The 14,188-nt window shown below is 43.9% G+C and overlaps 1 protein-coding gene across 1 annotated transcript in view; it reads right to left on the bottom strand.

The window, feature by feature from the left end:
* fbxl18 (F-box and leucine-rich repeat protein 18) overlaps positions 1-12,971 on the bottom strand; it is a 34,142-nt gene extending 21,171 nt beyond the window's left edge. Inside the window, exons 1-2 of the mRNA XM_060840348.1 lie at positions 12,269-12,971; positions 4,649-6,228 (exon numbers count right to left, since the gene is read on the bottom strand). Of these exons, the coding sequence (XP_060696331.1) occupies positions 4,649-6,228; positions 12,269-12,796 (2,108 nt within the window). The 5' untranslated portion in view covers positions 12,797-12,971. The remainder of the gene's footprint in view (positions 1-4,648; positions 6,229-12,268) is intronic.
* Positions 12,972-14,188: the final 1,217 nt, after the last annotated feature.

Genomic DNA, 14,188 nt, shown 5'->3' with positions numbered 1-14,188 from the left:
ATAGAAAAGAGTTCGGAAACAAAATAAAAAGCATTGACATTCCAAGGGGAGAGAAATAGCCACAATTTGGGATAGATAATGACAAAATTAGAGAAATGGACAGTTCCAGGACAAAGAAAAACTTGCATTTATGTCGCTATTTTCACAATTACTGAGTGCCTCAAAGCAGTATTTCTGAAGTGTAGTCACTGCTGTAGTGTAGGAGATGCAGCAGCTAGCTTTTGTATAGCAAGCACCACCAAAAAGCAATGCAATCATGTTTTGGGTGTGATACATGGCTTAGAAACAGGTCATTTAGTGAAACAGTCCATGCCAGAGTATATGCTCCATTGAAACCCCCCAGTAGATATTTCTCTAATACTTTGCGGTGTCTGCTATAAGTTGCGCAAGTCTCTGAAATATATAACAGAATGGTGATCTTTGCTCCATTGGATTTCTTGGTAACTGTTCGATATCAATGGGCTCTAGTTTGGCTCTATAAAAACCTGTATGTGTCTGTTGAGATACACACAAAAAAAAAATCGGTAAGGACACCAGAGAAAACTCCTTTCGAATTAGAATCCCTACAATGTGGAAACAGGCCATTTGGCCAACAGGTCCACACCAACCCTCTGAGGAGTAACCTACCCAGACCCATTCCCCTAACACTCTGCATTTCCCCTGACTAAGGCACCTGACCTACACATCCCTGAACACTATGGACAATTTAGCAATTCATCTAACCTGCACATCTTTGGACTGTGGGACGAAACTCTCTTAGCCACAGGGAGAATGTGCAAACTCCACACACATTCACCCGCAGTTAGAATCGAAGCCAGGTCCCTGGCTGTGAGGCAGCAGTCCTAACTACAGCCACCATGCCGTCCCTTTTCTTAGAACCCATAGCATAATTTCATTCTCAGAGCAGACAGATGGGATGTTGCTTTAACATCTCATCTGGAAGACAGCACCTCTGACCTCTGTACTGCACAAGTGTCAGCTTTGATTGTTGTGTTCAAGCCTTGGAGTGGCTGGAACACTGAATCTTCCGACTCAATGCTATCAATGACAGCCATTCAGCAGAGAAGAGTCGGGAAGAGAAGTAGTTTTTACTTTTCAGCATGTGCCACACAACAGGCCAGGTGACATGCTACATCCCGATCACTCTAAAGCTGCACCACCTTCAACTCAATGTGAGCTGCACCACAGGACTGTGACGATCCAGCATTAATCTATTATAACAATCTTATAGACACACACGCAAAGTCTTATTCCGAGGCAGTCCCTCAGCATCAAAGATAACTCTGTTTTATGGCTTCTGAGGTGACTGGTAAGTTCAATGCGTGCTCTGTAAACTCAGCCACATGATGATGGTTGAAGAACTGGGTAGATGGGCTGTTTGGAGGTTTAGACATTCCTTCTGATGTCTTGACTTTGCCCGTGTTCCCAACAAAAACCTCGATGTGTTTCCAAATGAAATGTTCCCATTTTGGTCAGTTACAAGCCAAGTATTCCCATGAGTTGGTCACAGTATATGATTTTTTTAGGCATGCTCAGAGGATGTTCTTAAACTTGTCTACTATCATCACCAAAGTCTCCTGTCATGACCAAGGTCTGAGTAGACCGACTGATTTGGAATCGGATGCCAGCCACACAAGTGGCATGGCCCACAGAGCCGATTCTACTCGACTAACTCCACTGTGCTAGGAGTGTTGGCTTCAGGGAAGGCGCTGCTGTTGGACTGCCTTTCTTGTCAATACATTTGAAGGATTTTGTGAAGGCGGTCCTGGTGATATTTCTCTAGTACTTTGCGGTGTCTGCTATAAGTTGTGCAAGTCTCTGAAAGATATAACCGAATGGTGATCTTTGCTGTCCAGTAAACTATAGCATTCAAGGGTTTGAGACACAAAATGATCTCTGTCTCACCCACCAACAGCTTCATCCTGATCTTCATGCCATGACCAGGGCCATGTTTCCTCTGCCTGCACCATTCTGGTTTGCTTGCTATATCTTTGCACACGTCAGTGCAATGCACCATCTACATTGCCTCTGGCTCAAAAAAAACATCATGGTGAATCTAAGCATTCACCTAAAAGAATCCATCTTTCCATGATGACTGTACTTGCAGAATTTCCATCAGGAGGCTTTGATATTCCACAAACAGGTGGATATACAAAAGTAATTCAAATGTTGCACTTGGAATGATTTTCCAGATTAACACTCTCATTCTATGACACATATCCAAAATCCTTCTCAAAGAAAACTAAAATCTTTTGGCCATTTATGCTACAGTATCTCCATAAAGTATCACCATACTTCATTGCCTCTGTCTTTTCATCAAGATGTCATTTCACTTGCAAAGATTTCAAAATGTAACATCTTGCGTTTGGAGGTTTTATTGAGTCACAGCGGGAGGAAAAACAGAAAGGTGGTGGGATTGTTGAAAACAGAATGGTGGGGCTGTGGAGGGTTGGGGAAAGTGGGGGTGATCAGGCCTAGGGGTTTCAGGGAGTAGGCCAGAAGGGACAAGTAAAAAGAGGAATACCGAATCGGAATGAAAATGGGAGAAGCAACAGGAAGAAGAATACATTGAAAGGGAAGGTGGATGAGAAAGAGGAGAAACTGCAAGGGAGAGGCTAGGTTTGCAAAAGATGATCAGGAATCGAAGGAAGGCATGAGTAGATATGCAGCAAATACATTGAGGAGCCACTGGCAGCTGCCTTCTGGAATCTAATATGGAAAGAAAAAGGCCCAGACCGTATAGAAAGAGTAGAGAACTAGCAACATGGAGATGACATGTAACAGGCACAGCTGGGTGATATTTAACTAAAACAAAGCAGACAGGAGAGAAGTCAATCATCTCAGTTCCAGGACATAGCTGCAGTTGTTCCTCAGGTTAGTGTCTGACTCATAAGTAACTTTATCAAAGATCCTCTTCCCATCATAAAGTCAGCAGTGGCTCCAATCACAATCCCCCACATAATAAAGTAGCCATGCAGCAAAGACTCAGTCAGGTTTGGGCTGATAAAATGACAAGTAACACATGTGCCAGGACAGTGGCTATCTTCAATAAATGAGAACTGAACCATACAGCCGTGTTGAAGCCTTACCATCAATGTACCGGGGGGGGGGGCGGGGGGGACAGCGAGGGAATGTTAATTAGGCCATTAACTTGCAAGTTAACTGCACTATCCAAATAAATACCATTGCTACAAGAGCAAGTCAGACCCTGGGAATTCTGTGGCGGTTAACTCACCTCATGATTCTTTACAATCTGCCCCACCATCTACAAAGGATAAATCAAAAACAAGATTGAATACTCTGCACTCCTTCAACAGCATCTTCCATGAGCTTTACAGATGGAAGAGCAGGTTAAAGGAATACCATCATTATCAATGGATCCCTATTCTGGAAGTCCCCTTCATAAGAGCACTGTGGGTGGATCTACATCCAAAGATCTGCAATGGTTTAAAAGGCAGATCACCACAACGTTCCCAAGGGCAATCAGGGACAAGGCAATAAAAGATGGCCTAGCTGGTGGAACTCACATCCCACAAAAGAATAAAATAAAAACATAGCAACTGTAAGTCACATCCACCACTAAATAATTGGTGCCAGTTAAATCCTGTAGACAGCGATGCAGAATTGACTGTAGTTTCAATTTCGGTGTAATCACATGGACCTTATAATGAATAAGCCTTTGTTAGGTCAAAAATATTACCCTCAAGATTTCTACTATTTGCCTCAAAAACAGATCGAATTGTACAGATGAACAATGTTGCACTGATCAAGGACAGAGTATCTGAGTAGCTGTCCCGGAAAAGGAAACTCCTCCATTATTACAAACAGTCATAACCTTTTCTCCCCCAACTACAAATGAGTAAAATTTACAAAACAATTAACATTGTCCAAAGCACTACAGCATATAGCAGTCAAACTGAGTCTTGGACAAGGGGGTGATCACGCACAAGTAAGCTGTACAAGAAATGTGTACCATATTATGAATATAATGTCACTTGGGAGCAGTGCAACACAGTCACAACTGCTGAATGAGTGACAAAGCTACTGTGACAGGATTGTTACCCTCACTCCACACCTTCAGCTGGAAGCATGGTCCATAGCTGTTCATGATGCTGTCAGTAGAACCACAGTGGGTTTATAATCAGCTACGCTAGTGAGCTGTTCAAAATTGGTAAAGATGGCAGGTTTTCTCCAACAAATGAGTGAATCAGTTTGTAAACATTCTTCCAACAACACAGTACTTTTACTCAACTGATACCAACTTTTTATTTAAAAATAATATATTTTCATCTCATAAGAAAATGCTCCTTCTGAAATGATGGGATTTGATGTCAGGTCATCTGGATGATTTATGGAGATTCTTGAATTGCTAGTATAGAAACATAACCATTACACTATCATCACTGGTCAATCATTGCTCTTTGAGAGACTCTGCAGGACTATATTTAAACAGTTCATTGACTCTGAGCACTTTGTGACATCCTGAGAACTTAAGAAGGTGCTAGAACAATGACGCTCTCTTTATCACCTTGTGATTTACTGACAGCTTCACATGAAGATGCAAAATGTTACTGATTAATAAACGGTGAATCCTTTAGTTCCAGAGGACACGTGAAAACTTCACATTCTAAGAAAGACATGCTCTCACCTCAAGTCCTTCAACTGTTTGCAGTGCTTCAGCATTTCGCACAAGGCTGGCATGTAAGCCACTTTCCCCAGCAGACCAAGGTTTGCCAGAGATAATGTCTGTAGCCGCTGACACCTCAGTCCTATACCAATCAGCCCTGAGCCAGTCAGAATGCCAGGAAGCTGGGCCAAGGTCAGACTGCGCAGGTGCTGCAGATGCCCAATGAGCACCAGCTCTTCGTCTTGGATCCGCTGCGCTCGGTCACAGGGTGGCTGTACGTTTCTGATGGCAGGCTCATTCCGAGGTACGTTCGAGGAGAAACTGGACCCAATCAGCTCCAGCTCTTCCAAAAAGGGAACATTCTCCAGCAGAGTCCCAAACACAGTTGCTGGCAAACTCAACGACAGCTGCTCCTGAATATTCCTTGGATAGGTCGGCACTCCAATTCGAACCTTCTTTCCGAGACCCCGGCGCACGGACTGTGCCTGCAAGGCAGGCACGGCGTGATTAGGCGGCTTGTCGGCACTTTTGGTACTTTGCGTCACGCAGCACACTGGGAGCGATAACGAACGCAACTGCTTCAACCTTGCTAGAAGCAAGCACAAGTGCCGTCCGGTGCCCTCAGGGCTGTGGTGGTGAGCTGCAGATAGATTCAGGTGCCTCAGGTTGGGGCAACAGTTTACCAGTGCTTCCACCACATCGAAGTCAATGTCATCTTTGGCCTTGCGAAAGACAGAACAGTCTGAGAGCAGGCAATGGACACAACCGCTGAGGTTCAAACTAACTAGTGACTGGACGTTTCTGCCTCCATTAATGATCTGATGGCTCAGCTGACAGCCAGACAGGATACAGTGGCTGAAGTTCAAATAGACAGGGTTGCTCAACGTAATGGTGTGCAGAAGTGAGGAATGTAGAAGCGAAGATCCGTTCAACCAGGATCGAGGGAGCTGCAGCGCCTCCAAGCTAAAGTTTTTAGTCATACAATCAAGAAAGTTCCGTGTGGAGCACCCAGTGTCAACAAAAACCCCAGGGACAGAGAGAATAAAGGCACGCAGGTTCTCAGGAGTCCGAATGCTCAGGACTGACAGGTAAAACCTCCCAACTTCCTGGTTAACATAGCCTGGTGACAACCTTGCATAGAATACCTTGAGATTTTGATAGTGGGGAATGTTGCTTTGCCCAACCATCAGTTGGCCCGAGAGCATTTCCCCCTCTCGAGTCCGATCTGGGATTTCAAAATAAAGCAACAGCCGCTCCAGATTGGTACAGCACGGAACAATGCCATAAGAAGGGGTGAATAAAGTCTGCTTTAGTTCAGTTATTTTGCCAAGTGTTGCCTTACATTCACTGCTCAGTTGGCCCACGTCAAATCCTTGGCTGACATCTAAAGCAAGGGAGCGCAGGTTACGGAGTACAGACAGCATTCTGGAAAGACGCAGGGATGTCATGCGGCATCCTGTCAGGTCAAGCTTCAAGATGTTTTTACATTTTACCACCTGATCAATAGTCGAGCCAGACAACCAATAGCAGCCACTCAGCTTCAGTTGTTGAATGTCACCAGCTATTTCTTTCAGCAGAGATGTCACTTTTGTGTCACTCTCCTGGAAACAAAACAAAGTTTAAGTTCAAAGGCTATGAAGGCAAAAAGTCATTTAAGAGAAAGCTTTGTTCTATAATAAACATGAGCAGTGCATTTACACTGATGCAGGTGAAGCAGTGGAATCTTTTACTTCCTCTCAAAACAATTGCTGCTTCATAACTTTTAGGACTGAACCTCCAGTAGATAAAACTTGTCAATAGATATGAAGGCTCAGTAAATGTGATAAGAGATCCAAAATCAAGGCCAGAAATTCCTGCATCAATCAATGGACCATACCTCAGATCCCAAACAGGGTTCTGTGCTCCAGTCTAGGAACGTGGGAGCAGAGAAGAAATGGAGAATTGAAAAAGCCCCTACTCAATTATATTTTACAATGAGAGCGCGGAAATGAGTGATAATCAGAGTCCGCTGATCAAGATGTGCTACAGAATTGGAGTATGTCATCAATTACATTGCCACATCAAGAATAACAACTGGACAAGGTACTAGGGTTTGATTTGACAAGCAATATAAGACAGCCAGCCTGTTTTGGATTGATCAGCTCGTGTGAAGTTACTTCTGCAAAAGGAAAAAAAAAGCTTGAATTATACAGCAATTCATGGTTTGTATCTCACTGCTCCAGCTTCAAAGGGAGAAGCACCAAAACATGAGGTACGTGCAACCTCCAACCTCCAACCAAGAGCTTTAGAAATGTGAGGTTTAGAAGATGCTTATGCTTTCAGACAGCGTCTTTAATTTAGGGTTAAATAGGAGGAATGGAGGAATTTATGTTCTACAGACAGCAGGTTTAGGTGTTACAGCTTAAAAAGGGGCTGGCATGTTATTTCACAGGAAATACAGTGAACAGGCTACATGTTTCCAAAGTCCCAGGAAGGTGCTCGGAATATCATGTTTCATAAACTATTATAATTCAAGTTTTCTACTTAACTTCAAGACAGAATGAAATAGAAGGTCTAAAGGATGGCTAATTAGCATTTCTACCTGTATGTGAGGTCCATATGATTCCTGTTGCCATGGAGATAAGTTTAGAGAGGGAATGGATCCATAGGAAGTCATTGTGTGTTTTCTTAATCAGGCCACACAGATGACAGGCTGAGAGAGAGGGATGGAGGCAGAGGTTCTGTGTACAGTTCACCCCACAAGGACATAGGCAGGAGCTCATGGTCAAACTCAAAGGACTGACTCATGAGGAAGTAAACAAGATGGGAAGATTTGCCTAGCTTTGGCTATAAGTAATCTTCATTGCTGAAGTCAATTTGAGGATTAGAAGTTATCGAACTGGAAAACAAAGAGAAGGGAATCAAGTCCTCAGGAGTCAAGAATCACACTGGAGTGGTTTAAAAAAAAACAAAAGTAGGCCATTCACAAGCCTGTTCTACCATTCAATGGCTGACCTATGGCCTAACTCTATATACCCTGCCTTTGGCCCATATTCCTTAACACCTTTTGTTAACAAAAGTTTTAATCTGAAATGGATAAAGTTAACAACTGATTCAGCACCTATTACCATTTGTGGAAGAAGGTTCAAAGTACTTTCTAACATCTCTCCTAAATGATTTGGTCCTAATTCTCAGACTGCAGCCCCTAACTCTAGAATCCCTTGCCAGTGGAAATAATTTATCTTTATCTGCTCTCCCTTTTCCCATTAATATCATAATGTCTTTGATCCAATCACCCCTTATTCTTCCAAATTCTAGGGAAAGCAAGTCTCATTTCTCCTTACATAATTTAACTCAAGTCCAGGTATCTTGTAAACAGAAGACTAGAATGGCTGCTTACACGTAATATAAAGAAGAGTAAAAAGTGATCGTTGTTTTGTTTTCCTTTAGTTCAGAGTATAAACTACCCACTGAAATACTGTTCAGCAATAGTTGCTCTTAGTTTGTGTAACAGTAAAGGTCTCAAACCTTGAATTCTTGTTCTGTAAATCCTTTATGTTGGCCACTGGGAATTTGAATTTCCTTTTAGAAACTTGTCAGCCTTTACAGGGATCATAACAATACCCCAGGTGAAGTAAAATCTGGTGCAAAAGGAACTACTGCTGTGTTGAAAATCAAATTCAATTTCAGTGGAGAGTTCTCCAGTTAAGCACTACAGGCTTATTCTACTGCCCTCTAGTGGTTACTTTCCATCCTAAGCTCAATCTTCATCATTTTCAATTGCGAATACTGTATTGCTCTGGTACAGAAAGAAAGGACAAACTTCTAGCTTTACATGTGGATTCCCTATTGATCTTTGGGTATGTATTGTATTTAATGCACTTTTTTTAATATATAAAGCCAATTGCATTCAGGCTTGCTATGCTTGTTCCACTGATTTTATGCCGTTCATTAGTTTTAATCTTACCTTTAAAGGCTCAATGTTCAAAGAAAATATATCCTTTCACATATTCTCTTCTCCATGGCAATACCATGAAACAGTCTATCACAGGAAATAGTCTGCCCTCAGATCTGAACCAATTCTTCTGAAGAATAACAGTTAGTCCCACCGTCCCATTCCTTACCCATAGCCCTGCAATTTTTCATCATTCAAGTATTTAACCAGTTCTCATTTGCAAGCTAACACTCAATCTGCATTTACTATAGATGGCAACACATAACGCAACATTTTAAATGGTTGCTGCAAAACATTTTACAGTCATCTGCCTCTGGTTCAATTGCCAACAGCTTAAATCTGGGGCCTCTGGTCATCATTTAGAGTCAGAGAGACAGATGTATATCACAGAAACAGAACCTTCGGTCCAAATTGTCCATGCTGGCCAGATATCCTAACCTAATCCAATCTCATTTGCCAGCACTTGGCCCTTATCCCTCTATACCCTTCCTATTTATATAACAATCCAAATGCCTTATAAATGCTGTAATTGTACCAGCCTCCACCACTTCCTCTGACAGCTCATTCCATTCATGCATCATCCCCTGCTTGAAAATGTTGTCCCCTTATGTCCCTTTTACATTTTTTCCCTCTCACCCTAAACCTATGCCTTCTAGTTCTGGACTACTCCACCCGAGGAAAAAGATCTATTATTCCTATCTATGTCCATCATGATTTTATAAACCTCAGCCTCTGACGTTCCAGGGAAAACAGCCCCAGCCTATTCAGCCTCTCCCTGTAGATCAAAATCCTCCAACCCTGGCAACATCCTTGTAAAAATTCTTCAGTCACTGAAAAATGTTGCCCTTTATTATCTAATTCAAATTGTTAAGTGCTGCAGAATGATGGACACTTCCACTCTCCCCTGCCCTTTTCCTAGATTATACATTCAAGGTCTTAGAGTCAGAAAACTGAGCAATTGTGTCCAAGTTGAGTCCAACCCCATCGCACATTGATCTTCATACACCTGTACACCCTTCTCCACAGCTGGCCCCCGTACACCTGTACACCCTGTCCCAAGGCCGGTCCACATACACCCCATCTCACAGCCAGTCCCCATACACTTGTACTGTCCATCCATGGACAGGAGGAGAGCAGTAATGCCTCTTTCAGAGCTGAGTGTTGCTAGGGTCAATGGGAGCACCCTCTGCTGGAGATCAGCTAACTCAGCAGGAACCTGGCACTAGACCTGCAATCTTCCATCAATTAGATAAACTTGAACACACTTTTGCCATTTGAGAAAGATATGGACTATCTATGAAACCTGCTAGGAGTTTTTATTACAGTAAATCACCAAATACATATATCTAAGTAGCTGTTGAAATTATGGAAGACAGAATCTTCCATAGTGGGCGGCACAGTGGTTAGCACTGCTGCCTCACAGCGCTTGAGACCCGGGTTCAATTCCCGACTCAGGCGACTGACTGTGTGGAGTTTGCACGTTCTCCCCATGTCTGCGTGGGTTTCCTCCGGGTGCTCCGGTTTCCTCCCACAGTCCAAAGATGTGCGGGTCAGGTGAATTGGCCATCCTAAACTACCCGTAGTGTTAGGTAAGGGGTAAATGTAGGGGTATGGGTGGGTTTCGCTTCGGCGGGTCGGTGTGGACTTGTTGGGCCGAAGGGCCTGTTTCCACACTGTAAGTCTAATCTAAAAACCTCTGCTTCATAGTTTAGTCGTTTGTCCTGTAATAATCGAAACATACAGAACTGGAAGATCTCAGATTCAACCCAGAGATTATTCTGGGTTAGCAGCAGTGTTTTTTTTTCAGTTCTTTTAGCTTTGTGGGATGTATGCTTTGGGCTGAAGAACTGTGAATCTCTAAACTTTAGTAAGGACAAACTCAGTGTCCCCTCCGCTGAGGAGAACAGGTTCACCCTGAAGTTTCACATTGAACAAGAACATTTGCTCTGCGTATCCGAGGGCACCTTGTCTATGATCACCAGGAAGGGAGAAAAGAAGAGAAATATTTTGCAGAACCATCAATCAGGAAATAACTGCACATAATTTCTTGACAGAAGCAAAACGGGTCAAAGAATTAACAGAGTTGCCAAAGCTTTGTCCACATATGACAGACCTTCAACTCACAAAAGATGGTTTTATGAAAATAAAGAACTACACACCATCTCAACTCAGCATGACAACTCAATGAAAAGATGCAGTTGGTCAACCTCACGGATCTTAACATTTTTTTAAAAGTACTCGCTTCACTACTTACTTGGTTCAAACATGGTCACTGTCTGTACATGTGAGGTCCAGTCTGGACCAGCAACATAGTGGATTAAGAGTGAACCTTCAAAGATTTGATTATTGGTGAATTAACATTGAAAAATGCAACTATTTGCAGGAGATCACAGCCACAGGTAGGGCAATCTAAAATGTGTTTAGGCTTGTGCATTAAACAACGATGTGAGAGTACAGACAATCAAGTGGTACACCACCGAGTCATCAACTTATATTGATATAAACAGAGAAAGAGAAAAAAAAAACACAAGCATCATTCTCGGACTTTATCAACTGAGCTCGGTTGAGAGTAATGAAAGTATTTCATTAGAATGAATGAACAAATTTCGAAGGGAGATTGTTTGAAATCATTATGATACACAAAGAAGTAGGGGAAAAACACAAACTAAAATGCTCTACAGGCATCTTAGTGCCAGAATGTTGCTTGAACAAAGTGGAAATAACAATAAAGTTGATGTCCACATTTGTCCTTTACAGTAAGCTGGCAGTGGAGAGCAGGAAAGCAGAGAATTAAGGTAATTCAACCCTATCAACCTTTCCTGAAGAGCTAGCCTACCTTCCATTAAGGCTGATCAACCATCGCTCTTGTTTTGCACAAGATCAGAAATTGCACATACTGGGGTAAACTAGCTGACTTCGCAATCAATGTACTTGCTAAATGAGTTGTCAGAGTAACAAAAGTCTTTCTATTTTATTGTGGCACATTTCATAAGAATCACATTCTGCACATTCTACAATACTATTCATAGAGAAACAAAGTTGGTAGCTAAATGGGATTGTTCAGCAATACATCATTTTTACTGATTTCGAAGTTTAAAAATCAGGTCTGCACCAAATAGACTGGGCACTTTTAAAAATTAAATCTCTCCAAAGAGGAACAGTAAATATGGCGCAAGACTGGGAAGCTGGTTAGCAAAGTTGAGTAACCCTCACAACGTGGGGGTTCAATTCCTGCACTGACTGAAGTTAGGATGAATGATTCTCCTTCTCAACTTTGCCTGAAGTGTGGTCATCCTCTGATTAAACCACCAACTTCTCTCTCTCACACACACACACACACAGAGTAGCCCTATGGTCTAGTAGGACAATTGTGACTTTTTCAGTAGATATAGAACAGTAGGTATATTTGGCTGCAATATACTGGATTTTGCCTAAATCTGAATTTAGCTGAGAATTGGGGAAAGCTAATGCATTATCTCCCAGCTCCCAATTTATTTTCTTTTGCTCCTGGAGTCAGAGGAGCTGGCCAGATCAGATTGAAATTTCTTTTGTTGCATTCCAGGTCGATGTTGAAACGAAATAGATTTTCCCACCTGAATACTTCAGCACTTTCGGACTGTATTCCAGAGAGATCAGACTGCAGCTGTCTCCCATTGTCACAAACCCGTTAATACGATGCACAGAGCGGCAGTCAGTTGCTGGTTTACCTGATACTCCTTATGCAGAGTGACAGAGCTAATCAGGCTCTTGTCCATACACAGAGTCGCCAACTTTCTGTTCACTTTCCGGACATTGAGCAGGAGGTCGCAGCTGGGCACAAACCTCAGGATGGTCAGCAGGATCTCATCAGAGAAGTCAGTCAGGTTCAGGGTCAGGGGCAGGGGCAGGGGCTGGGGCTGGGGCTGGGTCAGGGGTTGGGTCAAAGTCAGGGGCTGGGGTTGGGGCTGGGTCAGGGTCAGGGGTTGGGTCAAAGTCAGGGGCTGGGGTTGGGGCTGGGTCAGGGTCAGGGGTTGGGTCAAAGTCAGGGGCTGGGGTTGGGGCAGGGGCAGGGGCTGGGGTTGGGGTTGGGGTTGGGTCTGGGTCTGGGTCTGGGGTTGGGGCTGGGGTTGGGGCAGGGGCAGGGGCTGGGGTTGGGGTTGGGGTTGGGTCTGGGTCTGGGTCTGGGGTTGGGGCTGGGGTTGGGGCAGGGTCAGGGGCTGGGGCTGGGGCTGGGCCTGCTCCTCCCCGCTCTCCATCTCCTCAGGCACCGGCTTCGGTTAACCGCTCACTCGGGGGCAAGGCAGCGCATCCAACAACCAACGCTATTAAACAAACAATCAAACACAAATGGAAATGGCTTTAAGTTTAAAGCCGAAGCGGTTAACCCAGCAGGAGAAAACCGCTACCGCTCACTCTGCCCGCACCAACAAGCTGACGGCGCTGCTCCGGAACTTCATTCCAACACACGCCACGTTACATCCGCCCCGCACGTGCCATCCACTTCCGCCCCTCCTGCTCCCCAAAGTGGGCGCTCCGCTCATACACCGATTTCCGCCCCGCACGTGCCGTCCACTTCTGCCTCTCCCGCACCCGACTTCCGCCCCTCCTGCTCCCCCACCAAGTTCCGCCCCGCTCACACACCGACTTCCGCCCCTCCTGCTCCCTCCACCAAGTTCCGCCCCGCTCACACACCGACTTCCGCCCCTCCTGCTCCTTCCACCAAGTTCCGCCCCGCTCACACACCGACTTCCGCCCCGAGCTCAGGGTCAACCGTGATTTTCAGGGGGAGGCTATTCAGCCCGCCCCTCCTTTACTCGAATCCGATTTTCTTTCCGAAACCGATGGCATGAAGCATGAAGAGTTTTTAAAAACTGCCCTACCCTCGTTTTTTTTTGGAAGCGTCCAACTCATAATAATCACACAAATCATAGAAGGAAACTTGTCATAATTAAATGATAGTGTTTGCAGGACCAGGGGCACAGTCCTGTGCTGAGGAAGACTCAGACATTGTGTGCCATGATGCCTATCCTGTAGCTTTATAAAAGTTATTCGAACAGACTCACTCCAATTCCCCAAGTCTTACAGCACAGAAGATCATTCAGTCCATCGTGCCTATGCTTGCTCTTTGAATGAGTTCTCCCATTAGTCTGACTACCACTACCTTTACCATTTACTTGTTCATTTTTCCTTTCCGAAGTATGTATCTAAATCTACATCGAAAGTTTCTGTTGCTTCCATCCAACGTATTCCATACCATGGCTTGCTATGTTTACAGCGAATGGGTTGGGGTGCTGGAACTGTTTCTTCTTGATTCTCATGACGTTTATATTATTTTTTTAAAAATACGTAACAGAGGCTTACCCTAGTGTTGGCTCGGTGTGAAACATATGTAGTATCAGAACACTAGCCTGATTCAAAAGGGTTGGTGAGACATGAATGCAGTGCTGAGGGGGTGCTGTACTGTCAGAGGTGATGTTTTTTGGATGAGACTTTGGCCTTTCATATGGGTGTAAAGACATGTATCCCATGGCACTACATGGAAGAGGTGGAGATTAGTAACTCCCCAGAGTCATGGCCAATATTTCTCTTTTGGCTGACGTAACTAAAATAGATTTTATAGTCATTATGACATTACTGTTTTGGGACCT

This window comes from Hemiscyllium ocellatum, chromosome 20, assembly GCF_020745735.1.
Source record: "Hemiscyllium ocellatum isolate sHemOce1 chromosome 20, sHemOce1.pat.X.cur, whole genome shotgun sequence".
NCBI classification, from domain to species: Eukaryota; Metazoa; Chordata; class Chondrichthyes; order Orectolobiformes; family Hemiscylliidae; genus Hemiscyllium; species Hemiscyllium ocellatum.
The sequence above is the reverse complement of the archived record's forward strand: the minus strand, read 5'-3'. Positions and strand labels throughout refer to the sequence as shown.